General features: G+C 37.3%; 3 protein-coding genes and 1 pseudogene across 12 annotated transcripts; 2 read left to right on the plus strand and 2 right to left on the minus strand.

Moving 5' to 3' along the window:
- Window positions 1–1,556: 1,556 nt before the first annotated feature.
- Window positions 1,557–4,745, plus strand: LOC107820321 (uncharacterized). Its single transcript, XM_016646582.2, has 2 exons — window positions 1,557–2,551; window positions 3,144–4,745. The coding sequence occupies exons 1-2, from the start codon at window positions 1,722–1,724 to the stop codon at window positions 4,444–4,446; spliced, it is 2,133 nt and encodes a 710-aa protein (XP_016502068.1). The 5' UTR covers window positions 1,557–1,721; the 3' UTR covers window positions 4,447–4,745.
- Window positions 4,746–7,084: 2,339 nt separating this feature from the next.
- On the plus strand, window positions 7,085–14,168 carry LOC107820320 (putative Ufm1-specific protease). Its single transcript, XM_016646581.2, has 13 exons — window positions 7,085–7,434; window positions 7,528–7,890; window positions 9,424–9,671; window positions 9,834–9,921; window positions 10,060–10,235; window positions 11,178–11,268; window positions 11,359–11,478; window positions 11,567–11,614; window positions 11,699–11,775; window positions 12,106–12,194; window positions 13,001–13,112; window positions 13,303–13,405; window positions 13,538–14,168. Exons 1-13 carry the CDS (start codon window positions 7,245–7,247, stop codon window positions 13,765–13,767), a joined length of 1,935 nt encoding a protein of 644 aa, XP_016502067.1. The 5' UTR covers window positions 7,085–7,244; the 3' UTR covers window positions 13,768–14,168.
- Window positions 14,169–14,847: 679 nt separating this feature from the next.
- On the minus strand, window positions 14,848–16,405 carry LOC107820318 (adenosylhomocysteinase-like; annotated as a pseudogene).
- Window positions 16,255–23,716, minus strand: LOC107820319 (protein STICHEL-like 2). 10 transcript variants are annotated; one of them, XM_075255867.1, is made up of 9 exons: window positions 23,421–23,716; window positions 23,076–23,124; window positions 21,122–22,804; window positions 20,835–21,024; window positions 19,871–20,053; window positions 19,546–19,767; window positions 17,736–18,450; window positions 17,135–17,189; window positions 16,255–16,755 (listed from the first exon to the last, which is right to left on the minus strand). In XM_075255867.1, exons 3-9 carry the CDS (start codon window positions 22,727–22,729, stop codon window positions 16,684–16,686), a joined length of 3,045 nt encoding a protein of 1,014 aa, XP_075111968.1. In that variant the 5' UTR covers window positions 22,730–22,804; window positions 23,076–23,124; window positions 23,421–23,716; the 3' UTR covers window positions 16,255–16,683. The 10 variants fall into 10 exon arrangements, with proteins under 10 accessions (XP_075111968.1, XP_075111963.1, XP_075111970.1 ...); XM_075255862.1 differs by having other exon boundaries at window positions 20,805–21,024; XM_075255869.1 differs by having other exon boundaries at window positions 23,076–23,143; window positions 23,421–23,598.
- Between the last annotated feature and the right edge of the window lie 3,185 nt (window positions 23,717–26,901).

The raw sequence follows: 26,901 nt of genomic DNA on the forward strand, positions 1-26,901 counted from the left end.
TTTGGTCCTACTCTGCATTTTCAGTTGGTAATTTGTCTTGGCTTTTATCAGCACCCACCTTGTCCCCAATTTCCCCCAAATTTCTAGCAATTGCTACTGAATTGCTCAAATGCATCAGTTTGCCTTGAGCTAGGGTTAACATCCTTCAACTGATTTCCAGTAGCTATCTTCGCACTATCAATCGTCAGTAAAGGAATCGTAGAATGAGGTATTTTCATACCTTTCTTCGTGGCTGATAATGGTGGCCACTGTTTCATTGAAGTTTCCTCTGCATCTACGATATTAGCACTCTGAGTTCCAGTGCTTTGAGTGTTGTTGCTAGTCCCCGTATAGTCTACCAGCTGAATTGTGGTTGCATTTCTCTTCGCCCTACCCCTCCCCATTGCTAGCCAGCGTATGTTAGCAAGAGCACGCTATCATGCGCATGAGAGAAAATAGAGACAACACAACTAAATAACCTTGATATTTGTTACCTTTTATCGATAGATAGATCATGTAACTTTATTCACTAGTGTTTAGGCAAATAAAAATAAATTACCTAATGCGTCAAAAATTTGAGTCATACTTCTGCAATTTTAAGTTTTCTAGTTACTCCTGTACAAGCAACATTAGTTATGGATCTTATTAAGGAGCACTGAGAAGGACGATAAGAAGATGCTTTTAAAGACCACTTATCTAGCTCTAGAATAACATAAATGGAAAATTGCCATTCTTGATTCTTGAAGGATGTAAGTGGCATCTTCAATGATGTGAAATAAGTATTTGTTAGGAGAGAATTTTTATCCCACTCATTACCTTTGATGCATATGCCTAAACAAGCACTTGAAATTTTATTTACAAACTATAAACTTTGAACGTTAGCTATGCAAATTAATACTTAACAACCAAAAGGTAGATTTTCACCAAAAAACTAACACAACTTTTTAATAACCATTTACTGAAAAGCTGACCCAATATACAATCTCTTCTAAATATATGATAACTCATGAATTATCTGGCATATAATATTATTAATTCATATTCAAACTAAAAATGTAAAACGCCTTAAAAAGTTATAGAGGTGTTATCGATTGAATGATACAGTAAAATATTCATATCGCGGTAATATATGCAGTTTGTGTCCGACGTCCCGCGATGTTCCGAAAAGTCATTGAACTTTATCATTTAGAGGAGAGAGAAGCAATAATATATCTTGTGTTGAAAAAAATATATTAAGAAGGTAGGACAATTGTACTATAGCCTCGCATTTGATGTTCAGTTAGTCAAACATATCTTCTAGAAATAGAAAATGGTAATGCACTTCGAAGAGTGTTATACTCTATTCATTATGGAAGATTCCCAACTGAGAACTGAGATACCAAGAGTCTGTTTGGAAAATCACATGAGAATTGAAATTGGGTATAATTAACTGTAATTACATATTTTGGTATATTTGTTTGAACAAGTAATTATTGGTTGGTAAGATCATAATATATTTTCTTATTTTGTTATGAATGTCATAAATTACACAATTTTGTTTTTTCATAAATTACAAACTTAAATGATACATTGTGAGTATGTAATATTTTTAAGGGATGAATATAGTAGAATCAGCATATTTAAGGCATTATCCTAGTCATTTTCTCATACAGCCACTGTTAAAATAGAAAATGCTATTATCAATTTGACCAAAAAGCTGATAAAATAAGGATCCAAATGGCATTAGCAATCGGTCTCTTGCAATGGCGCTGAAACACTCGTTTATCCCGTCTTCTACTTGCTGTACATTACAGGTCAATCACTACTCCCATCTCCCTCACCCTGTTCCAATTAGAAAAAATCTCATATGCCTTAGACCATTCTCTCAATCATCCTTCCTTTCTTTCTCCAGCTCTTGCCTTCCTCATTCTACATCCTCTCCTCTTTTCCTTTCTTTTCTTGAAGAAGACGAACAAGAATCTGAAGAAGAACTTACTCTTTCAGAAACCGAGCAGCTAAAACAACCAGACAATGACCCAATTCGACGGTTCTTCCAGACCCGGACAGCAGACTTAGAATCCGACCCAGACCCAGGTCGCGAAGGCAAGTTATCATTTTCAAAGAACCGTAAAACATCTTGGCACCTCGCTTCTATCAATAGTTCAACTGAAAATGACGAGGACGAGGTCGAGAACATACCAAAATTACCTCTCGACACACTCTCAAGTCCTAAAAATGAGGGCGTTGTCAGTGAAATATTGGAAAAGGCGAGGAGTTTACCGGAAAATGTGACGTTAGGGGAGGTATTAGGGGAATTTGAAAGGAGGGTTGGGGCAAAAGAGTGTGAGGAGGTGCTGGTTTTGTTAGGAAATGAAGGTTTGGCTATTAATTGCTTGTATTTTTTCGAGTGGATGGGGCTTAATGAGCCTTCATTGGTTACACCTCGCGCTTATACGATTTTGTTCCCTATACTTGGGAGGGCTGGTATGAGCAAGGAGTTGCTAGTTTTGTTTAAAAACTTGCCTGAAAAAAAGGGGTTCAGGGATGTTCATGTTTATAACGCGGCCATTTCCGGGCTTTTATGCTGTAGAAGGTATGACTGAAAGCTTTACACTTGTTCTATTGTGTAGCTCGTTGGTTTTGATGTTTTTATTACTCAGATGGTTTGATACGTGTAATCACTGGTGGTGCTATGTTAAAGAAATGGGATTTGGAAAATTATATTGTACAAATAGGGCAAATTTGATGTTTTTTTTGGATTAGATATAAACTGTTGAATTCCCTTGACATAAAAGAAAATTCTAATGAAGTGGCTAAGGGGTTCATAAAATGCTAGTACATACTTTGAATTGCTTTTATAAATTCCTAGCTTTGCCACTGCGTGTAATGCCATGATGAGTTAGAGTACGTTTCGGGGCAACTGTCAATTATTTGGAGGTTTTTTTTGGTGTACCTCATTTGAGTTTTATATTGGTTGTTCAAAGGAGCTGACAACAGCAAATGCTCCTAGTGTATGTTGTCTTTTCATATGTTTTGTTCAAACGCGTGGTATATAAGAAAGTCTTGCAGTTTTTAGTGTCCATTTGGGCATGTTTACATCAGAGTATTATAGACAATGACATTACATCTTTTCGAATACATCTTTGTGGTAGTTACTTATTTTCCTTTTACTCCTTTTATTAAAGGTATGATGATGCTTGGGAAGTTTTTGAGTCCATGGAAACAAATTCTGTCCAACCAGACCATGTGACAACTTCCATTATGATTACAATTATGAGGAAACGGGGCAATAGCGCCAAAGAAGCTTGGGAGTTATTTGAAAAGATGAACGGAGAAGGTGTGAAGTGGAGCTTGGAAGTAGCAGGTGCTCTGATTAAATCCTTTTGTGATGAAGGCCTGAAGAAGGAAGCTTTAATTGTCCAGTCAGAAATGGAGAAAAAGGGAATATCTTCTAACGTCATTGTCTATAATACTCTGATGCATGCTTACTGTAAAGCCAACCAAATTGAAGAAGCTGAAGGTCTCTTTGATGAGATGAAGAGGAAAAAAATTGCACCTACCTCGGCTACTTACAATATTTTGATGGATGCATACAGTAGGAGACTGCAGCCTGATGTTGTTGAGAAACTGCTACTGGAAATGGAAAATGCTGGTTTGGAGCCAAATGTTAAATCGTATACATGCCTGATCAGTGCCTATGGAAGACTGAAAAAAATGAGTGACATGGCTGCAAATGCATTCTTGAGGATGAAAAAGGTTGGTATAAAACCGAATTCTTACTCTTATACAGCTCTTATCCATGCCTATTCAATCAGTGGGTGGCATGATAAAGCTTATACAGCTTTTGAGAACATGCTAAGGGAGGGAATAAAACCCTCGATAGAAACTTATACTGCTCTGCTTGATGCATTTAGACGTGCTGGTGATACCCAAACACTCAAGAAAATTTGGAAAATGATGATCAGAGATAAAATTGAAGGGACAAGGGTGACATTTAACATTCTACTCGATGGATTTGCTAAACAAGGTTGCTATGTTGAAGCAAGAGATGTGATTTGTGAGTTTGGGAAGCTTGGTTTACAGCCAACAGTAATGACTTACAACATGCTGATCAATGCATATGCAAGAGGAGGACAAGAATCAAGGTTGCCGCAGCTTGTGAAGGAGATGGCAGCACTTAATCTAAAACCTGATTCTATTACTTATTCCACAATGATATATGCCTATATCCGTGTGCGGGATTTCAAGAGGGCATTTTATTATCACAAGCAGATGGTGAAAAGTCGGCAAGTGCCTGATGCTGAATCATATGAGAAGCTCAGGGCAATTCTGGATGTAAAAGCTGCCATAAAGAACAGGAAGGATAAGAGTGCTTTAATGGGAATAGTTAGAAGCAGTATGGGCTTATTGAAAGAGAAGAAAAAGGGAAAGAAGGATGAGTTCTGGAAAAATAGAAAAAGAGGATCAAGATTTCAAGGAGGACAGTAATAGCTATATTCTTTGGCTTTTCATAACTGTATGTAGGTTCGATGAATTAGCTTAGTATGTTCCTATCTCTTTTGGTGGTCAATCTTCAATCCAGTCTGATTGAGTATGCTCTTATGTACAGTTGTGTTCAACTTTTTGGCATAGAAGAGAAAACACTGAAATAAATGCTTTAGGACTTGTGAAACTCTACATTAGCTAGAGAGTCGAATCCGCAGGTAACCAATCATTTGCAGTCAGAGACTCCTAATTTGATGCTGTTACTGTAGATTGCTTCCTCTAATAGATTTATCTTGCCGTCAGAGACTTCTAGTTAGATGCTTTTACTGTAGATTGCTTCCTTTAATAGATTTATCCATTTCTTGGGGCCAGCTTTGTTTTTCTGATGTCTGGTTTCTCTTGATTAAACTCTACATTTGTCTATATTCATGTTAGATTGATGACAATCTTATTGGATGAAAATCTGATGCCACACCTATATTTACACATTTGTTCTGATTGGTTACTGGTTAGTACAATAGTACTGCCTGAGAAGCTGTTTCTTAATTTCTTGTCCTCTTAGGAGATGAAGGTGCTCCTAGTATAATAAAAGGATAATATCATGAGAATTCTCAGAGCCTAAAATGAGGTCATAACTCATTTGGAACCTACAGGCAAATAGGCAAATATTCTGTCCCTCAGATGTAAAAAAGGTTCTGTTGATTGAATTCCTTCCCGCCTATATCTTTTGTTAACGGTTATCTTTCTCGTGGTGGTTTACCATTATATTGCATTTTGTCCTTTCTTGTTGTACAACTAGCAAATTGCTTAGACCAAAATTGTAGAATAGGCTTACACAAATTTATGATGAATGCACATGGAGCTTGTCGGTTTTGCACTTATTCTACATAGAGATGGTTTTTCACTTATTCTACATAGAGGTCTATAATGAAAGACAAAGAGGACTCTCCTTTCTGATTTTCCAGTAATGGCAATGTCCTTGGAGGGGTGCTTGTCATGCTTCGTGCATATTAGACAAAATTCAAGATACGATTGTGTGAAGTCAGATTTTTATTACAGGACATAAGGTACAGTGAGTGAATCTTCAGTCTAGAAGAATTTTTGTCATATTATAGTGTCAAAGACTGCTTACCCTGTCTTAGAGATGAAGACTAGCAAGCTTAGAATTGAACAGTTCCTAGAAAGTCAAGATTGGGGGGTATCATTAACATTAACAAGGTGAGGTGAAGTAGCTGGAATATTTCATCAATATGTCATATATATATATATATATATATATATATATATATGCTTTATTTTTATATGCTGGATATTGCCTACTTCTAGCTTATGTATCGTTCTTATTCATTTGGTTGAGGATAACATGGCATGTGAAATGAAGAGTTTACGTTTGCAATGAACCATTGTTTCTTTTACTGAGTGAAAATTTATTGCCTGAGCATCACTAAGTTTAACAGGATATCGATCATAGGCAGTTACCTTGAAGATTGTCATGGTTCAATTGATCCTATCAGCTGTAGCTAGCGTTAGCTCAAGGGTGAATTGCGTTTGAAGTGTTGGGAAAGACATGAAACTCGGACTAATGACTATCAGTATGTTACTTGGGAGTTCAACAATCAGTCATGGTAAAAACTCTCTTAATGTTTTATCATCTGTAGCTAATGTTAGAGCACAAGTTCAAGCAATGCAATTCAAGAGTAAGCAATAGCTTGATACTCATGCTCCACATTGGAACAACTCGAGCATAGCATGAATATCAGGTCGAAAACACAAGCAATTACCCATGATCAATTCGCTACAACGGGCAAGATTATTAAATGCTCAAAACTATTATCTCTCAAGTCGAAGCTTAATTTCTTAGACTCAGCGTACGGCTTGGTTAGGAAGCCTTTCAAATTGTATTTTTTCCCATCATTCTTCATTTCTCATGTATATTTGTTTTATATTCTTACATAGGATTTTTTTACCTCTTTTGTAAAGATTTCTGTTGTCCTAGTCCGGAACCTTGGACCTAACTCACCAATAGCTTGCCCAAGACCATATACCATATCAATTTCTTCATCCCATTTTGCTCGTAGTAACGGCTAGCGAAATGGGAGCAACCTAATTAAAGTTCAGTAGCCGAAAGTATAACTAGCTTATGTTCTGATCCGAGTAGCATAGGGTACCTGAAATCCCGTATGAATAAACAAAGACCACCTTGCAAGCAAAGCCAAATGTAGTATAACTTTCGGCTCAGAGTAAAAATTCATTAAAATTGCAAAAATAATAGACTTAAAAACCTTAAAAGTTGAACTCATACAAAATTACTCCCGAGCGACTAATAGGGAAGTAGTGAAGGGTGAAAAGAATAGTTTATTCTATTATCTTTTCCAAATAATATACTCTCTGCTTCAATTTAGATGATACATTTTTCTTATTAGTCCGTTCCGAAAATAATACACATTTCTACAATTGGAAATAATTCAACTTTAAACTCTTCGTTTTACCCAATTTACCTTTTAACGAGAAACTTTTATAACCATACAAATATCATAGCCCCACAAAACTTTTATCGTTAAGCTTTTAATATAGTCAAACTAGCTGATCTAATTTGAAACGGAGGGTTTACAATTTTATGCAGTTGTTTAGTATTCTCTTCATTCTCAAAACAAAAATTAAAACAGTAAAATAGAAATTAAGCATGAGTTGTACTTCTACTACCTTACTCGGCAGTCGGAACTGGGAACACATACGTTTCGGCGTACTGCTCAATTGAACGCCGGTAGACGTAGCCCGCATCTCAACCTTAATCTCAATCAATGGTTAGCGAAAATCAAGACCCGACTATTCGGATCCTCTGCCGGAGGCTTCAGATTATCAAGAACGAATCGGGTCTTCAATGGCTCATCGGCTCTCCATTCTTCCCTCACTATGCCATTATCTCTACCTTCCGATGTATCCACACTACCCCCTCCAATCCTCTATCGCCGGATTTCTCTAAAGAATCAGGTAGTCAACGATGTCTAATTTCAGCGAATTCAATTCATCGACTTTCTTTTTGTGTAGGATTTTAATTATTTATTCTGTTTTTCTAATTGAAAGATGATATAAGAACGCTGCTTCCGAAGGGTTTTGAAGTTATTGGAGCTTTAATTCTCGAAAAGGACTGCAATTTTATCAAAATCGCGGAGGAGGCGATTAATGCAGCTTGTAATTTGAGGAAAAGTTTGGCGAGTGATGAAAATTTGGGGAATCTGGAGCTGATCGGTGCTGTGGTGGATTTGAATAACGTTAATGATATTCGTTTTTTCTTGTCGAAGGATGGGAAATTGGGTAGTCTTCAGAGTGTTAGTTCCATTATGTACGAAGAAAAGCCTGAAAAGTATATTTGGGAAAGAGGTTGTTTGCTTCGGTGTGCTCTTCATGTAAAATTGCCTCTGTATTATAATACTAGTAACCCTAATGGTAAGTGCTTCCTTAATTTTATTCCTGCATAAGTTCATAGCCCTTTCATCTTTCTATTTGTTTAACTTATTAATGCTTTTACTGGATAGCAGTAGCTGAGCCAGGATTTTCACTAAGGGGTGTCAAAACTTTAAAGAAGTAAACATATGAAAGTCAAGGGGATTCAACACACATAAAAGGAAAACTTTTACCTATCGAAACAATGTAATTTTCTGGCGAACCCCTTGGAGCCATGTGGCTCCGCCACTGCTGGATAGTGCTAAGTTCTGTCAGATTCAAGTTATTCTAGCCATTTGCTGGACAATTTGGTGTACTATGTTTTCTTCTGTACTTCTCCTTTTTACTTAAATTCAGAAGCTCAGAGTGAGTATTGGTAGAATTATTGGTATTAAATGTCTCCTGATATTGGCTGTTTATACTTTATAGTCATGAAATTTGATCGTGTTTGAATGACTCAATGGTAAATTTATATAGAGCTGGATATTAACAACCAGCAGACTTTACAAAATTGAAAATGGAAGAGTGTTTCCGAAAAAGAACAAGAGCTACTTTAATAAGAGAAAAATAGAGGTCAGTAAAAAGGAATGCAGGAGCAAATTATGATGTTCATGATCTTTCCCATTATGAGCAATATCCCAGCCTCACTAAATCGTTTTACTGATAGGTGCACTACCATTGCATTGGAAAAAACATTTGCAGCGTGAAAGAGGAAAAATAAGATAGACAATTGAAAATTCTCTTGCCTGATATTTGTTATTTCTTGTAACATTATTTTTGGAGCTTCTTTGTGGCGTTGTTTCATGGATGTTCTTGAAAGCATTGCTGTACGAACGCTTAATGGGGCTCTATTCCACAAACTTGATGATTTTTGCATTCTGATAATGTGAAAATGGACTCTTGTTTCTGGCCAAGTCACAAAAGTAAGCAACTCCACCAGTTTAGTTGTGGATTAGTAATGCAAGATTCTTCTTAAGTCTTTATCTCTTAAGAATCCAAATTTAATCATTCAGTGATACGAGGGTGAACGAGAAGCATGTGGAAAACTAACATTAATAACCAAAGCAAGAAAGAATTGTCAAGGAATGCCATCTTTTTAGTGTTGATACTGTAAGTCTAGAGTTATAATGAAACCTATCACATAGCAAGAATTGCCAAAATCATAATACAAATAGTATTTTTGTGGCATTTCGTATATGGTTTCTAGTTGACCAATATCTAGAAAGATTAGGCAACCAAGACGTGATTACTCTATAATCATTTTCAATCTTTTACTTTCATTGTTATGAGTTTCCAATCAAAGGATGTTTACATGAAGATAATCTAAATGAAGAGATCTGTTGTCCTTATGTATCTTCTGTATTTAATAGTGCAACTTTTCTCAGTACCTACAGTAGATCATTATGAATCACAACCTAATCGATCTTTCAAAGCTTTGCTTTCCTACATTATATATCAGAATTAGTAGTGTGCGTAAGATATGCATGCATAGCCATACAGTTCCTAGTTGCTGCCTAAAACTTGTTTTGTTTGCAGATGTACATGAGATATATATGCGTGCAGCTGAAGCTGTTGCTAGTAAATTCAAAGACCCACAAGTTACTTGCCTAATAGAAGCTTTAGATGAAACTTCAAGTGGTGCTGTTGTTCTTCGTGGTTCAGACCTGAACACATATAGTTCAAATTCTTCCTCTGAACTTAAAGATTCTGATATGAAAGCTTTGTTATGTTCATACTTCTTTTCAACGAGTAAAGATATTACCTCATTTTCTTCAATAGAGAAGGTATATTTCACCTCAAATTTCAAATTCTATTATAGTCAAAGTTCAAATATGATTTCTTGAGTCCATCAAAATTCAGTTTTTTAAATTGAAAATTTTAATAATTAATTTACTTCAATTTGTTGTGGGCTGGTATACAACTGTATTAAAATGTTTGCTGCTTAGAATGCAGATAAAATCCAAGTAAGCTTTCTGCTTAATAAATCAATAAATTCTGCGAAACCTTCTGTACCTATTGCTGAATATTATCCAGGTATGATCTTTTGATGGATAATTCTGGCTTGTATTTCTTTTATTTAATATTCAATTATGCTATTGTGTGAACATATAGATGAAAATAACTTGGTCGAGTTTGTCTCCCCTAATCAGTTTGTGACTTCTTTTCTTTCAGCCACCCAGGAAACTGAACTTCTGGTCGTAGGTCATAAACTTGAAGTGCTTTGTTATGCGGCAAAAGATCTATCATTGGCTTATAGCGTATCAAAGTTGGTCATCCCTGCACTACTTGACCAGTTACACTCAATGAGGAAAGTTATCATGCCTGACCTCTTAAAGGGGCATCCGGAGGTGAGACCATTATATCATTTCTCCTGTCATATTCAACTTTGCTTGAAAACCGAATTGCTGGGTGATCCACTGCTGTATTATTACCAATTTCAAGTCTTTGTTCTTCTCTTCTTTTTAATATGGGGTTGATGTTGTTCGGGATGTGGGTCGGTTTGATTCATCACATAATATGTTTAGTCAGTGTTAGGAGTAATGTTTAACTAGGACAGATTGTGTGGACAGAGCTACAAAATATGCAATCAGAGGAGATGTCCTATCTCGTAAACTTGGACTTCCTTTAGAGTTGGTAAATAAATGAATTCCTATAACATCAAACTCCATGACTCAAAGCTATATGGTATGGGTTGTCTTCTTGGAAATTTCTGCTGTCTAATCATTTTGGCATGGTTCAAATCAAACTTCAGTAAGAAGAGTGTTTTAGAAATTCTCTATAGAGTTTTTCTGTGGGACTCTGGATTCTTAGTTGTCTATTGTAAGTTGAAATTTCTGAAATAGAAGTGACAGCTAAAAAAGTAGGTTGGAAAAATATGAGGATACAAGTGTCAAGTATAGAGGAAGTTACAGAGTATACTGGGCAGTATGTCCATAGATTGCCACGTACAGTACACTGGTCAAAGGGAGAAGATAAATAACAAAAAGGGGAAAGGAAAGTGGTTTATGGATAGCATTTGCACGGTCATTTTTGGTTTACTTCATCTAGTTCTATCCTTATTATAATATTGTGCATCTTCTATGGTACTTCAGAGTCCTTCCTTAATTTTGCTTGTGATTTTCAGTAACAGCTCTTTTCTTTGAAAAAGAATTTGTTATTCATTTAAGCTTATGAGTTTACATGTACCTTCAAACGATTTTTTCTGTTTTACGTTGTTAAACTAGCGACACTCTATTTCCACGCATTTCAGTCCCAGAAGTTAACTGGTGCTTCTGTTAATTTTCTTGCAGTTGCATCCATATCACTTCCTTCCTCCAGGACTTTTACATCCGATTACAGTCTTATATGAACTTAGTTATGGTGAGACAGAACTGAAGCAAGGTGAGGTCACTTGAAGCTTGGGATAACTTTGAATTATTGTCATTCAGCTAAACAAATGTGTCTCACACACTGAAGCTTGTTTTATGGCAGTTGAAACAAGAAGATCCCTTCATTTGAGACTTGGGCTACCTTTTGATCGCCCTCTTCTTAGAATTTCAAATGCTATTGATCTAGTAGGGAAGAAGAATACTGGCAGCTCAGTCCAGAAAGGTAAAGCGTCAATATTATATATAAATATGTTTAACATGGCTTTTTGCTCATGCTTGGGATGATCTCCATCATTTCATGGCCTTATCAGGTTCTTCTTTGCTTAAGGATGTACATTTGGGGATTCCGTGTAGTGGTGGTGAGTAGTTATGTGTTTCTTCTTTTCTCCAACCAGTACAGAATTATAATTTTTCTTGTGCTAACATCGTCAGACACTCTGCAGTTTCTGGAGGTGTCTCCTCTCTGGTTCAAGGTTCTTATGAGTACTACCATTACCTCCATGAGGGACTTGATGACTCGGTAATAAATTTTCGTTCTGAAGGCTCTGTAGGTTAAATCTTTTACTGTGCACCCTAATATGTTGTTTTAGCTCAACATTGTGATGCAATTTGCTTTCTGTATTTTTTGGCTCCAGATATATCTTTACTGTTCATTGTTTGCAAATGTTCATATGTTTGTACTTCTCGATTTTTTTATATTTGGTTTCCTTGGTTCTAAAGTTTTTCTTTCACTCCCACTTGTTTTAGATTTATCTAATTGCATGGGTTACTGTTGGATTGCAGAATACTGAGTCAGTTAGCTTATTTATTAGTCAAAATTATATTTATACTAACATTATATACCTCACAGGGGTGGGGCTGTGCTTACCGCTCTCTGCAGACAATCATTTCTTGGTTCAAGTTGCAAAATTACACCTCGATTGATGTCCCATCACACAGGTATCGTGTAGCTTCTTTAGCTACAGTGATTAAAATACCTTTCTTTTAATATGTGATTGGTTTAACTGACCGTACTTTTTGTGATGCCTTTAGGTTAATACTTCGTACATGCATGTGATTCTTGGCTTGCTCAGTGTTTTTCTCCTTGGTTCGCAGCTCCCTCTTTTTAAAACAAGAGACTGCTAGATATAAAAGTTAGCAGACTCCAGTTGCAATAGCTTCAAAAGGGATAGCTTAATTAGAGCACTGAAATACGGCCTCACTGATCTGATGAAAATTGTAATTCAAACATTTTATGAACCAAGGATGATTCAAAAGAGAGAATAAAAGGAGCCACCTAAGAAATCCACATACTAGGGTATAGCCTCTTTCCACTGCACAAGCAAGTAAAATGCAACTTGTTATCTTGCAGATAGCATCGCTGTACCCTCAAAGGCACACCTATTTCTTTCTTTATAAATAGTACATATAATCATAACAGGTCTGCCTTCAGCAACACAGCAAAAACATTTTAACATCAGTGGCTACTTTGCAGTGAAAACAAACAGAACACAAGGAGTACCATCTATTGCATAGAGCAACATAAATCATGGTTAAGATTACAACCAGGGTTTTTCTACTGAAAAGCACCAGCTAATGTGCACATTCTGATAGTAGTTAGAAAATATTATCAGAAAATTTATCTTGTTCTTATGAAGTGCACATCCTGATAGTAATCACCTGTAATATGTGCTTTAGTCATAAATGAAGATCCAATTCTTCAGTAAATTTATATTGTTCTGAAAATGAATTGCATATTCTTCCAGGGAAATACAGCAGGCACTTGTAGAGATTGGTGACAAAGATCCTTCATTTATAGGGTCACATGAATGGATTGGGGCCATTGAACTCAGTTTTGTCTTGGATAAACTAATTGGAGTAAGTTTGAACCTATCTAGAAGTGTTTATAAAAATACCTAGTGAGCTTTGGTTTAGATGAATTTTATGCATTTGACTATCCTTTTCATTCTTTAGCTGTCAGCTTTGCTCCACTTTGAACTTTTCAACCGTCTTGTAATATTTCGTTGCTTTATAAACATGTTTGACCTTAAATTACTATTGTGGATAGGTTAGTTGCAAAATCATAAATGTAAGATCTGGAGCTGAGCTTCCTGAAAAGTGTCGAGAGTTGGCATTGCATTTTGAGAATCAAGGAACTCCAGTCATGATTGGTAGGTCTTACAGTTATTGTAATATGCTTAGGGCTGTAGATGGAGTGGTAGTTGTGATTCCTGCTTCTGTATAAACTTGTTCGTTAAACAAAGTCAGAACACTATTTGCTTAGCATTTTACCATGCTTGCAGGTGGTGGTGTTCTTGCATACACTCTCCTTGGCGTGGATTATAATGATGCAACTGGAGATTGTGCTTTCCTTATACTGGATCCTCATTATACTGGTAATGATGATATCAAGAAAATAGTAAATGGTGGATGGTGTGGGTGGAAGAAAGCTGTTGATAGCAAGGGAAAGCACTTTTTCTTGCATGATAAGTTCTATAACCTTCTGCTTCCTCAGCGGCCTAATATGGTCTAGTTAACCTTCAAAATACTATTGGCACAAGACTATGTTCAGATAGACGGAGCCAGTCTCTCTCTGTGCTGGGGGTTGAGTCGAGTTGAGTGATCTACTTGTGCTTTTTATCCATTCCAGCCGTGGAGGGTAGGGCTTCTATCCTTTTTGCTCTTGGAGGTTGAGGCTTTACCGGGAGCTATCTTTATTTTGTTGACCTAAAATGAGAAGTTTCAATCTGGAGCTTTAGATCCTCTCTTACAGATAGAAAATTTTGTCTCAGATGACAATGAATGATGGTCTGGAGTCAATTATGACTTCCTTTGTAGTCAAATTGATCTCATGATATAAGTCATAACTAAAAGCATACATTTTGTCCAGTTATGGGTTTCTGGTAGAATACAAGTAACGTTTGACCCGGTTCACTATACAGATTAGGTATGCTCTGCACAGTTTGATTACTGAGACTGATTCATTGTCAATCAACTTATATACCGTGAACTTGTAAGTATCATGTAGAAAGTGGTAATTGCGTGTAGTTGTCGTATATCAAGACAAGCAGCATACACGGCCTTAAACCATGTTGTTAGTGTCGATTACAACAATGGAAAGACAGATCTATCTTCACTTTAAGAATCAATAAGACAAGACAGATCAGTAATTACCTCCGTCTCCTATCATCGCTTAGAATGGAGAGGCTGTTGATGTCGTTACTTTTAACTACAGTGCTCAGCGTAGGTGGTCATGCTAGCTGAGGGCCTTCGAATATCAGGACTTCGATAAATTTCACTGCCTACAATTCTATAAATTCCTCGCTGTGTTGGAATGCATCAATGTCAATTACCTATTTACATTTTTCCTCTCCAGAAAATGAGAGGACATCTGCGGAGTATCTAGTGCAAAATGCTTTTAGGTTTCCGTGTGCAGTGAGATTGTTAATTTAGTCATGTCACTTCTTGAATGGTTATTTATATCGAGGAATCTCGTCTAGGAGCCCTTGCTGTTCTTGAACATAGAGAGGTACATCAGTCTCACATTCTATTTGCACCATCTATTTAGCATTTTTAGGAGCAGTTGGAGTTTTTTTTAGGACAATCATATCCAAATAGTCTAGTATTAAACTCAATCTATTCAACTATTTGAAACACTAAAGGATACACAGAAATTCCGAATTCCAACAATTAGAATACTAACTAGCCATAAACACCGAATTTGTAAGCTAGTACATAGGCAGAAACAATGTAATATAACCCCGAAAAATGTGCTTAAAGAGACTTAATGCAATATCTGCAATCCTTAGTACCTATAATGTGGTGGCTTGTATGGACCCTCGGTTGGAACACTAACATAAGCAGCTTGCTCAGGTGTCAACTTGGTTAACTTAGCTCCAAGCTTTCCAAGGTGAAGGGCTGCAACCTTTTCATCAAGGTGTTTTGGCAGAACATAGACCTTCTTCTCATATTTGCCTGTTGCCCTTTCATTCCAAAGCTCAAGTTGAGCAATCACCTGATTTGTGAAAGAGCAAGACATCACAAAGCTAGGATGCCCAGTTGCACAACCAAGATTCATCAAACGGCCTTCAGCAAGGACAATAATGCCAGTTCCGGTTTCAGGAAATACCCAGCGGTCTGTTTGGGGCTTGATAGTAATGCGCTTCACACCCGGGTATGTTTCAGACCATGCATATCGATTTCATTGTCAAAGTGGCCAATGTTACATACAACGGCATTGTTCTTCATCTTTCTCATTTGGTCAACCATGATAATGTCTTTGTTCCCAGTGGTTGTCACAAAGATGTCAGCCTCCGAGACAATATCCTCCAAGGTAAGGACCGGAATTTGATTATAAATGCTTGAAGAGGATAAACGACATCGTATACTCTTGGATTTTGGCGGGCTGTCTTATTAGCGTGACACGTGAGTTTATATTTTATTCAACCGCGCTAATTTTCATTATCTTTATTTATTTATTTTTCTTCTTTTTACTTTTCGAATAGGGCAGGGTTCAACTAGTTAATGATTCTACTAATTTTTACTGTCTTATATACTGGCAAGGTCATTTATAGTTCACATGCTAATTATGTAATACAGGAGTTAATTAGTTAAACACCAACTCAATTGAATGAATAATAATATAAGGATAGTTATGTAGATACAAAAGACTATCTGCTATAGGAGCATTTCTGTTTCACATATTTTATGCTAATGCATATATCTTTACTTCACATTATATTATGCATAAAATAAAATATACATTCTCATATAACTTAGTACGAACATTTATACCATCAACCAAATGATACATCAGCCACACAAGATTTTTTTTTATTTATTAAATGGGCAATAAAACAATTATACAGAAGTTATTTTTTCTATCTTTCCAACCAAACAACCCTGTAGTGTTCTGAAATTGCTTTGAATTAACCAAGTATTCTGTCCTTTTTACAAAAAATACTGAAGCAGCAAAGTTGTTTTTGAACCAGAAGATGGTAACCTGACTGCAAGAGGATGGGATAGAATTAATGAATTATTCTGTCTGAAAAGATGTTGAGATCTTCAGTCACTAGTTCCAATTCATGGGGTCATCAGTTGATTTACAAGCACAGTCCAGAATAATTTTCACCCAACAGAACAAAGAGAACAAGCTACAACTACCTATGCATTGAACGATTGAATTGTGCCAAAACTATGTTCAGCAACATAGTAGAGGATATCAAGATATCTTCATAACTGCAATTTCATTCAGATTACGTTTTGAGAAGTACTGGCTCTATGTACAGAAAGTTAAATTCAATAGGGTTCTCCAGAGAGGGCTACCGTGAAGCACCATGTATGTTAACTTCTGTTAGCGCTAAGTATAACCAAAATACTTAATCATGTACATCTCTGAAAGCTATGTTGCACTCTCAATTGTTTTCACTGTTCATGTTCTTCCACATTGCTAGTTTGCAGCAGAATAAGGTAGAATCCACTCTTGGTGTGGATTTTCATGCTGATGTTTCAGCTGCCAAGCCTGCGTCACCAAGCATTATCTTCTCAATTATGATCTCAACCAGCAATGTAAATCAAGTATGATCTCAATCAGCAATGTAAATGGCAAAAAAATATCAAGATGGTTAAGCCAGAATGTTTAGCTAGAATCTTTAACTAAGGGTCTATCGGAAACAGCCTCACTGCCCTCCCAAGGTAGGGGTAAGGTTGCGTAGATCCTACCTTTCCCGGACCCCACTTGTGCTACCCTTCCCGGACCACACTTGTGGGAATCCACTGGGTGGTTGTTGTCATATGGTTAAGCCAGAAAATACGTGGGACTATGTTCCTTTCAGAAGGCATGATTCAATTTGGTACAAGCATGCATCTATAAAATGTAAATTATAAGGTACCATGGTTACCTTCCTGAAGGGTAACAGAGCTGATCTCCAACAACGCGACCTTGACTCCTTGGAACTGTTGAGAAAGAGAAGCATCAAACTACATTTCAATTTAATGTTGAAGAACAGAAAATAATACGGGGCTTAAACAGTGACCTTCCTTGATAAAAGAGCAGTTCATGTTACTGAAAGATTCGTTCACACAATATTTAGGCACTCGCAAGTGATTACTAATAGAGCGCTTGCTACAGATTACTTTTTCCTTTTAAAACAACCCCATAAACGTGAACTCAAACATTTAACCCCATTTTGCTTCGAGATTTCTCATACTAAGACATCCAACAAGGCATCATGCAGCTCTAGATCCAGCCATAAGAATATATACTGGTCCATTACAAATTACATAGTTAGATTTAGGTTATCAATACCAACATGAATTTGGTACCATCAATTTGTGGGTTTCACAGTTCACACGCAACATGTAAAAGCAAACTGAAATTTGAGATCAATAAAAAGATCGTCTTTTTATAAGGGAGATCACAAATGGAACTTCATAGCAAAAAAAGTTGTATTAAGAAGAAAATTTTAGAAAAATTATTTTCCAAAGACATAAGATACTTACAAGTCTGTATTCCCAGAAGAGTGCTTGTTTGAACTGCTGCAAGGAATGTGGTTTTGACAAGGTGTTTTGCTGGGAATGGATAAAACCAAATTGTTTTGTGGTTGGGTAATCGAAAAAGTCATATGAGATGCATTCGATGAACTTGATCTCCTTAGAAGTCCTACTGTTCTAGGAAAACAGCTTGGTTTTTTCTCCGACACTATGGTAAATGAATCCCGGCATCGGCAAGTACTTCCCTCTTTCAAACAAGATTCCAACTGATGTGTTAGCAGGGAACCATCTGTCAATAATATCTGAGGTGTATCTGATCCAATGCTTAGTGCATTTCCGTCACTGGTTCTTATGGTCATAATTTCTTTGCCATGACAACATATTTGAGAGTTTTGAGAAAAACACTCAGAGGAACATGTTTCAACAACTTTATCCACCATTATGACTCTTTTAGAAGCAGAATCGGAGTTCTCTGATGGTTCACTTTTACATTCCATCTTGGAAAGTGACTTATAAGGCTTGCCACGTGAACAATTAAAAAGTCTAAAAGTCAACCTTTTCATTCTGGAATACTTTTTGAGGAAACAGCCAGGAACAAGATTGATTCTGATTTCCACATTGCAGCATAGTGTTCGCTGAAGCGCATTTGCAATGGGTTTCCATGATTTCTCAGCCTTTGATATGTCTTTGGGGCAATAGAACTCCAGTTCAGCAACTGCCAAACCTGGAACATGGATTGCAAGATATTTATGACAGAAAGAGAACAGTTTAACCGTGTAAGACAACATTCAACAGACAGAGAAAGCATCTGGTTTGCTTGGATTAAGTAATTTGAAATTATGAGGTTGGAGAAACAATCAAAGAGGAACAAAAAGTTGAACTACAAGGAACTCGATACTCATAATATAGCTGCTTTGGTAACATTCAACAGACAGAGAAAGCGTCTGGTTTGCTTGGATTAAGTAATTTGAAATTATGAGGTTGGAGAAACAATCAAAGAGGAACAAAAAGTTGAACTACAAGGAACTCGATACTCATAATATAGCTGCTTTGGTGCCAATACATCTTTTCATTGTCCTCTACTGTTGGACTCCAGCATGCAAATTTTGAATTACAAAAGTTTATTAATCCTCGTAATGGAAACTACAGTTTCTTTGGTAAGATTTTCTCAAAGATCCATTTAGATTTTTTCTTTGCATGCAGGGTTTGGATCATAAGCTCAACATGTTGGGGAGAAGGGAGGAATTGTGTGGAGCTTGTGTGGAGACATACTTTGAAAATTTTGTAGATGCGCTCTCTGAAATGACTGTACTCTTAAGTTTATGCTGAAATATATCTAACCTAAAAAATCAAGATTTAGGTGTAGGAGGTTTGAAGGTACCAAGAACTTGAATATGTAGTTAAAAAGGACGGATGAAATAAAAAAGTAAAGGGCTCTGTACCCATGGAAAGCACATTGTGTACCTTGGGAGTATATCCAAGTGGGAGTAATGAGAGGAAATAGGTCAACCCGAGCTTGTTCCATACAAATCTATGATATTTGTTCCTTAAGAGGATAGAAGGACAAACTCGCTCCATCTTGTAAAGATACAGAAGTCCAATTCTATTTTTTTTTAAATAATCAGTGTAGAACACCAATTCAAAAGTTGTCCCCCCTATTTCAACTTCTTCAGACTAAAGGCGCTTTGCACAACTCAGTACTTCAATTATGGAAGGAAAGGTGACAATTTAATCAAGCAGAGATTGACCTAAGTATTCACAGATATGTGCAAAGCTAAAGATATGATGCAATAAACATGTAAAGCATGGAAACTGATACCTTGTTTAAGACGAATTGATGACAACTTCCCTTGTCTTCTCAAAAAGCTTGCAAGTGAATTGGATTCGCACATTTCAATAGCTTTATTCCATACAGATGCCAGAGTTTCTTTATCATCCTGCATTCCCCTTTTGCAAGATTCAATGCTTTCACATGCACAAGTTGAAAGGTGCTTCAAACTCTCACTTGTTGATGATGTACTACACGGATTACCATCAGGATCTGACACATTAGAAACAAAATTCCACTGCAATGAACTTCTTGAACATAAAAATTAGCTTTGTCCAAGATAACAAGCAGTGTAGAATGTGCTAATCATACCAACCTTGTTGGTATACTGTTCTCATGCACGAATTTCCAACTTTGGCGTCGACTAAAGCTCCCACTGAGCTTAACTGCAGAAGTGCAGCAGTCAGCCATGTTGTTTGATTTTTTGACATCCTCAATTGTTTTTCCGTGTCAGAGAGTACTTTGAGTGCATGACTAAGTTGCTGTTTCTCAGCTTCAGCTATATATACAGTAGTAAAAAGACAATCTTTTTAGATAAACCAGTCTTACTTATACGCATCACATAAAGTAAAAATGAGTTTAAGAGCAACAAATCATCTGAAAACAGAGCAAAAGAAAGAAGAACTCAAGCAGCAAAACAAAGATTACAACTCTGAACAGTAAGGAAAACAGATAGAAGTAAAGCAGATATATATGCGGTTCTTACATATTTAATAATGTTTATCTGCTAAATTCCCTAAAGTAGTTTTAAGGTAGCAAGTGGTCCACCGAAAAGATATTAGTCAAAAAGTGCACTATGAGGTCGCTATTAAAATTCGCATAATGGGGTAGATTTACGCTTGAGCTCTCCTCAAAAACCTTTTTTACCAACAGTCAATATGTCTACATTTGCTAAGTGAGTCTGGATGGAAAAATTAATCTAACGATAAATGAGTATGGTACTTGCAACATATATGTCAGTATTGGTCACAAAACTAGAAACCTGAAATACGTTCTCTAAAATGGCTTAAATGAAACTAATGAAGCCGCAGCAACCTTAAAGATGACTTTGAGCTAGTACACGTGAAAATACATGATTCAGTGTAAAGGACAATTTCCCAAAGCCAGGCGGACAAATGAAATGAGGATAGTGACTAAGCCATCCAAAGAAATTCTTGATTTACAACATGCAGAAGCTAGTATGACAGCGAAATTGGCAAAATATGTTTTGCAACACATAAAAGAACAAACTAATAGAACCTAATACTTACAAAGAGGTCCACAGAATACTCTGTCTTTACCTTCACAAGCACTTATTTGACATTTTCCAGCAAGAATGTCCATTATTAGATTTGCCAGCTGCGATATTAATTGCATGGGATCTATTCTTGATCTCATTAGCTCTCTGGCTCTTTTAACTGTATTTGAAGTGTCGGATGACAATGCCAGATGCAGCAACTCCAGCAACTCATCATCAGAGACAGCTCCAATCTGCAGAGAAGATGCAAGGATGACATTACTTCTCCTGGCATTTATGAAACAAGGAAATATAAAAGGAAACACAAGAAAGTCACAAATGAACACTTACTAGTTCATACACCAATGGTGTTGTTATTCTTTTCCCAAGCAAACTTAGCTGCTCGAGCATTATCTCCCCATCTCGAAGTGAACCATTTGATTTACAAGCAATGAAATCTAAAGCATCCTGATCAAAAGTGATTCCTTCATCCTCGCAAATTTCGCGTAACCTGTTCGAAATATCGACTTCTTTTATCTTGGAAAAATGGTACTTTTGGGACCGTGATACTGCAGTACGAGGCAGCTTCTCAAGGTCAGGGGTGATCATTATGAAGATCACATGCCGAGATAGTTCTTCCAGGTGATTTAAAATACTTGTCCATGTTTCCTCTCGCAATAAGTGGCACTCATCTATAATAAAAACCTTAAATTTGGAAGAAACTGGAGGCGCCACAGCATTCTTGATAAGTAATCTAATTCTCTCCATTCTATTGATATTCAAGGAATCCACTTCTTTAACATCCTTGCTTCTTCCTGAGAAGTACAGAACACAATCTCTGCAGAGGCCACATGGTCTCTCAGCATCAGGAGAAAGACAGTTCAATGCGGCAGCAAAAATTCTTGATGCGCATGTTTTACCTGTACCGCTAGGACCATGAAACAGGTAGAATGGATTTATCTGCTCACTTGAGATAGCGTTCAACAGAGACCTTGTTACTACATTCTGTCCCACCATTTCACTGAATGATTTTGGCCTGAACTTTTGACTTATACTTCTAGGACTTTCTGAATGTGAAGCAACTCCATTGTTATCATGCATCCAGCTTCTTCTTTGTACAGCCAAGAGTGTCTCATCAATTCCTGAAGACAGAAGTGGTCGCTCTTCCATATGTGTAAGCGGATTTGATTCTCTAAACCTAGGGGTGCCTAACCAGCAGGAGCTAATTCCACATCCACCACGATCAGATTCCACATCGTCAACATCTTCATTTCCATACAGTGAAATGGCATGGTTTGAGCTTCCGTTTGGAGCATCACTTAAAGAAAGGTAGGGACTACCTACACGACTCAAAATATCACCAGCTGCTGTCCTAGATGATCTAGTATGTTTTCTATGTTTGCATTTCTTCTTTGTTCCATAATAAACTACATCTTTGGCCTGCACTGCTCCGTCATTTGATTCTTTACTTGAACCAATGCCCTCCTCCCAGGCGTTGGAAGGTGTTGTACAAGCCATTGCCATTCCTTTGTCCCCGTAAGAGTGACCTAATCTTTTACTTGATGACTTATTTCCTCTTTCTATGTCAGTTGGTTGTCGCACATTACACAATTCAACATTATTGTTCCAATGATCCATTTGAGGTGGAACCAACTGCGATTTGCAATTCCCCATATCGCAGTTAAGTACCTGACCACCTACATATTGATCCCCGTTGGCATACAAAATGGAGCCATTTTGCCGCAGGGCACTACTATCATCATTGTACCCCACTTCCTGTCTATCTTCAAATCCCAAAGTAATAGCATTGCTTGAATTTGTTTCCCAATTCAACTTATCAACCATTGCGGAGAACTTGCTGATCGAATTAGTGGTTGGATCCCTAAGTGACTTCACTCTCCTAAGTGCAACCAACGTTCTCGATATAGGAACATCAACTGAATGCCGTCGCCCATCCATCACTCAAAAAGTATCAACACTCTTACACAGCTAAAGATTTTCAAATGGCCCACAAATCAATGCTGTTGTTTTTACCTAAAATTCAACAAGAAATAGAAATAAAAATTAAGTCTTTTCTAGTGCTTCATAATGAATTAAAGAATCTAACTTTTGTGTATGTACAGTACAGGAAGATAAAACAAGCAATAATGTGAAGTCCGCAAAATTGAAAATCTAGAAAGAACGAAAACGGAAAAAAATATTTATCATCTATTACTGTAACTAACGCGTGTTTAAACCTGAATGTATAAAAGAAATCAAACATAGACAAAGCAAAAATGCAAAATGAAGTACAATGTAGTAGTACCTTTTGACTGAGACAAAAGAGCTAAAAACTATCAAAACCCCATTTTCACCTGTAAATAAAAGCAAGCACTGAAACAACGGAAAATAAAAGGAATGAAAAAAAAAACATACCTGTGTATACAAAGAAAACAAGCAACAGTCAACTTTGAAAAGTGTAACCCTTTCACTCAACCCAACACAATACTTTATATAAGACGAATCTTTCAGTTCAAATTAAATACATAAAATAAATGCGTGAAAATCCTAAACAAATACTTTATCATATTAAAATAATTAAAAAAACGAAAAAAACGACAAAGTTTGAAAGAAATGAGGTAGAAAACAGACACATGAAAACACAGGAAACCTGTGGATTGAAGAAGAAGCAAAGCAAAAAACGGGCTTTGAAATTCACGAGATTTGAAATGAGGCCGAGAAATCCGCATAACCCATTGAAGCAAGCCCAGAAAAAAACAACAGAGAGAGTATTTTTGGTTTTCTTGGGATAAGAGAGGAAGAGGTGGAAGAGAAAGAAGAGTTGAGGTGAGTGGCAAAGTAGTAAATGTCATTAATGTAGAGGGGTGAGGTGATAAACGCGCCATCACATTCATTGCAGAAGAGCCGACGTGTACAGTGGCATGTCAAATAATTTTCAGAAATTCTACTGTAAACTTGTGCAGTATGCAGAGATAGAAGGTGGACCAGAGGGTACTTTCGGGATTTCGTACACTGACCGTTTCAGTTAGTTTGGGTGGCTAAAAGCTGTTCCTATACTATACTGTAGCTTCTTTTTTCGGTTTATTTTACTGCTTTTATTTATTGCGACACTACATTCTAGATTTTGAAAAGGAAAAAGAAATTAGTCTATTTTGAACCAGTAGTAATAAAGTTATTGACCTATTAACTTTTTAAAACTCGGAGTAGTCAAAATTTAAAATGTCAATGGGGTATGTTTGGTAACGCCAATATTCTACATATGGCATGGGCTAACGACGGGGCTGGGATGGTCACGATGTTTGCTCGGAGTATTCATAGTTCGATTTGGATTATTTTTTCCTTAAAAGGAACCAAATCAAGTAAGTCGATGTTTTTAAATATTTGAACTAATCAATCAAATCGGCTTTTACGCTGGGTTTTCGGTTATTTATCGATTTTTTCTTAAATATAAGACATACACTATCAAACACATAATTCGGCGACTACATTTTCAATGTAATACTATCAAATTAATTGCTCTTTAATAAATCTATCATTTTCCAAGAAGATATTAATATGAAATAGATTCTTGCACTTTGCAAAAGAAATTACCAATCAAACTAGAATGTATAGGCAAAGAACTGGATTATTATAATAGCGAAAAACTAGACTAAGGGGTCGTTTGGTATGAAGTATATTTACCGTGAAAATGATAATGACCATTAAATTTGATTTAGTGGTTCTAAAAATACGTGATCTATTTTTATACTAGTTGTTAGGCAGTTGATGTTATGTGAAAGACTTAGAAACGACATAAGAGCTTAAAAATAAAATGTTAACCAAACCGAATCGTTGTCAATCGGGGCCTCGAGCTTGCCTATTCGAGGACCTCGGGGTCGAGTCTGAAGCTCGGCTGGGAGCTATCGAGGGTGGTCGGTGGAGACTAACAGTTATAAATAAATCAATGACGACTCTTTATGGCCAATAATAAGCAATAAATGATGAACTTTAAGTAGAACACAATAAATATAAGCAATGGATGAAGTAATGAGATCAAGAGAATATGTTAGAGAGTAGAGAGAATATTCTTGTGTCTTTAGTATTGAGCAACAGATATCTACAAAATGACAAGGATCCCCTTTATATATGAGGGGAAACCCCAACATAGTACAAATATATTTATTACAAAGATATGGAGATGAGACAGCTAGTTAATGCCATGATGCGGGCTTAGACTAGCCTAATAGACTTTGTCGGCTCTAGTTAGGTGCCTTGGGAACTCCCCACTTTCTTTTTGTAACCGTCAGTCTATACTGCTTCGAGGTTGAGCATCGATGGACCTCGAGAGATGGAGCTCGACCGTGATCTCGAGCCTTCGAGACATGTTTGCGAGGCGTCATAACGGTGGTAAATTGGACACTCTGATTTCACCGTATGCAGATAGTCCCCGGGTTTCTTAGAGTAGAATGATAAGAAACGACCTTGATAGCCAGCTTTCCGAGTTTCTATAATGATATCATACTAATGACACAAGTCTCCGTGATAACCGAGATGTCCCGTCGTTTTGCCTTTGCAGAATCATTCAAAGCATTGTCGTTTCTTATTCTTCAAGGCAATAATGTCGTCGTCGGTCCAGCTCCCAAGGATGCATTGAATGTGCATGCCGATACGTCTTTCAAAGACAATAATGGCGTCGTTGGTCACGCTGCCGCCCTTACTATAAATGGGAGCCTCCTGGAACCAACTTTTTATTCAAGTGTCTTCCAATATCTTTCCATCCCCTTTTTTATCACCATCCTCATCCATTGTTATCCACCATGTTTGAGGCTCATGGCCTTAAGGTTACCTGGTGGCGTTCTCATCGGCCACGCCATGGCCTTTTTCCTAGGTTTTTCCTTACCGAGCGAGATTACACCGTGTTGTCATTATTGTTGTTGTTGTTACTGCTGTCGTTGTTAGCTCAAGATGACGAGATAGGGGAGCCGATTTCTTCCAACTCGGGAAAATGTTTGAACTTTACACCGCTGCTCAGGGAGGTGTTCAAACTTTACACCGCTGCTCACCTCCCCCGACTACCCGGTGTGATGTCTCACTCCTTTTGCTTTCCACGTAGTAAGGCGGTACTATCTACTAACTGGTGTATCCCGCACCAGTATGACGTCTCAAGAAGTGGCTTCACAATAGTAGTACTGGCAAAATCCAAACTAGTAGTCAGATTTTTCACTAAGCCACTTATTGATTCCCTTATGCTTCTTCTGCGTCACTTTCCTCTTCTCCATCTTCTCCCTTATAGATACTGCTTTAGAAGACCGATATGAGACCCCCGAGGGGATGACGTTCGAAGATTTTGCCGTCGAGGATACTCCTTGGAGAATAGGCTAGGCTCTAGGCTTTAATTGTATATGCACCTTTTTGCTTCTTTGTTTGTGTAAGGACCCCTCGTGGGCTTTTGTACATATGTAAGGACCCATCGTGGGATTTTGTAATCAAGCTTTTATGAATATAAGGATGTTTCTTCAATTTGTCTCTGATGTATGCTATATTTCCCCTTATCTACGCTTGTGAAAAATCTAAGTGCATGACTCCACCAATTGTTACAAATATCGAGCTTGGTGTGAGTGTTTCTTCTGACACTTGACTAATTAACACGGCTCCCTGTAGATCCCTTTGTTGTTCCTTGGACCGAGTCTGGATTGGGCTAATAGACTCGGGTCGTCGGGACCCTGACTTCGACTTGAATGAGAGTATGGCTTCGAACCCTCAGGCCGAGACTTAGCCTTTAGACCTTGCGATAATCTTTGAGGGGAAATTTGCTCGGAATCCCAAAAATAGAGACTGCCTTTAAGCTTTCGGGAACATTTCCCGAGTGGGGGTTTGCTCAAACTCGGGCCACCTAAAAACTTGTTTTGAACTTATTGTAGAAAGCCTTAAGGCGTTGTGGATAGATCCCGAATGAGGGTTTACCCAGGTTTAGATGGTACCCTGAGGCCAAGCCCATATGAGTGAAGTTTTAAGCTCTTATTTTCTTCTTGAGAGGAGCCTTCAAAACTGGGTACCATCTCGAGTCTTGTAATGATATCGATGGCCCCTTGGAGAGGTCCTCGAGATAGGGTACCATCTCGGGACGGGCGATGATGCCAATGACTTCCTGG

This window comes from Nicotiana tabacum, chromosome 6 (genome assembly GCF_000715075.1).
Source record: "Nicotiana tabacum cultivar K326 chromosome 6, ASM71507v2, whole genome shotgun sequence".
Lineage (NCBI taxonomy): Eukaryota > Viridiplantae > Streptophyta > Magnoliopsida > Solanales > Solanaceae > Nicotiana > Nicotiana tabacum.

What these genes read in the sequence shown, in the direction of transcription:
- LOC107820321 (XM_016646582.2), top strand. Translation starts at nt 1,722, where the DNA reads ATGGCGCTGAAACACTCGTTTATCCCGTCTTCTACTTGCTGTACATTA. An exon ending in GGGCTTTTATGCTGTAGAAG is followed by an intron (nt 2,552 to 3,143) that starts GTATGACTGAAA and finishes CTTTTATTAAAG; the next exon opens with GTATGATGATGCTTGGGAAG.
- LOC107820320 (XM_016646581.2), top strand. Translation starts at nt 7,245, where the DNA reads ATGGTTAGCGAAAATCAAGACCCGACTATTCGGATCCTCTGCCGGAGG. An exon ending in GGATTTCTCTAAAGAATCAG is followed by an intron (nt 7,435 to 7,527) that starts GTAGTCAACGAT and finishes TCTAATTGAAAG; the next exon opens with ATGATATAAGAACGCTGCTT. An exon ending in TGGCAGCTCAGTCCAGAAAG is followed by an intron (nt 11,479 to 11,566) that starts GTAAAGCGTCAA and finishes TGGCCTTATCAG; the next exon opens with GTTCTTCTTTGCTTAAGGAT.
- LOC107820319 (XM_075255862.1), bottom strand. Translation starts at nt 22,729, where the DNA reads ATGGATGGGCGACGGCATTCAGTTGATGTTCCTATATCGAGAACGTTG. An exon ending in ATCAATTCGTCTTAAACAAG is followed by an intron (nt 18,451 to 19,545) that starts GTATCAGTTTCC and finishes TCCATGTTCCAG; the next exon opens with GTTTGGCAGTTGCTGAACTG. An exon ending in CTCTGTTACCCTTCAGGAAG is followed by an intron (nt 16,756 to 17,134) that starts GTAACCATGGTA and finishes TTGGTGACGCAG; the next exon opens with GCTTGGCAGCTGAAACATCA.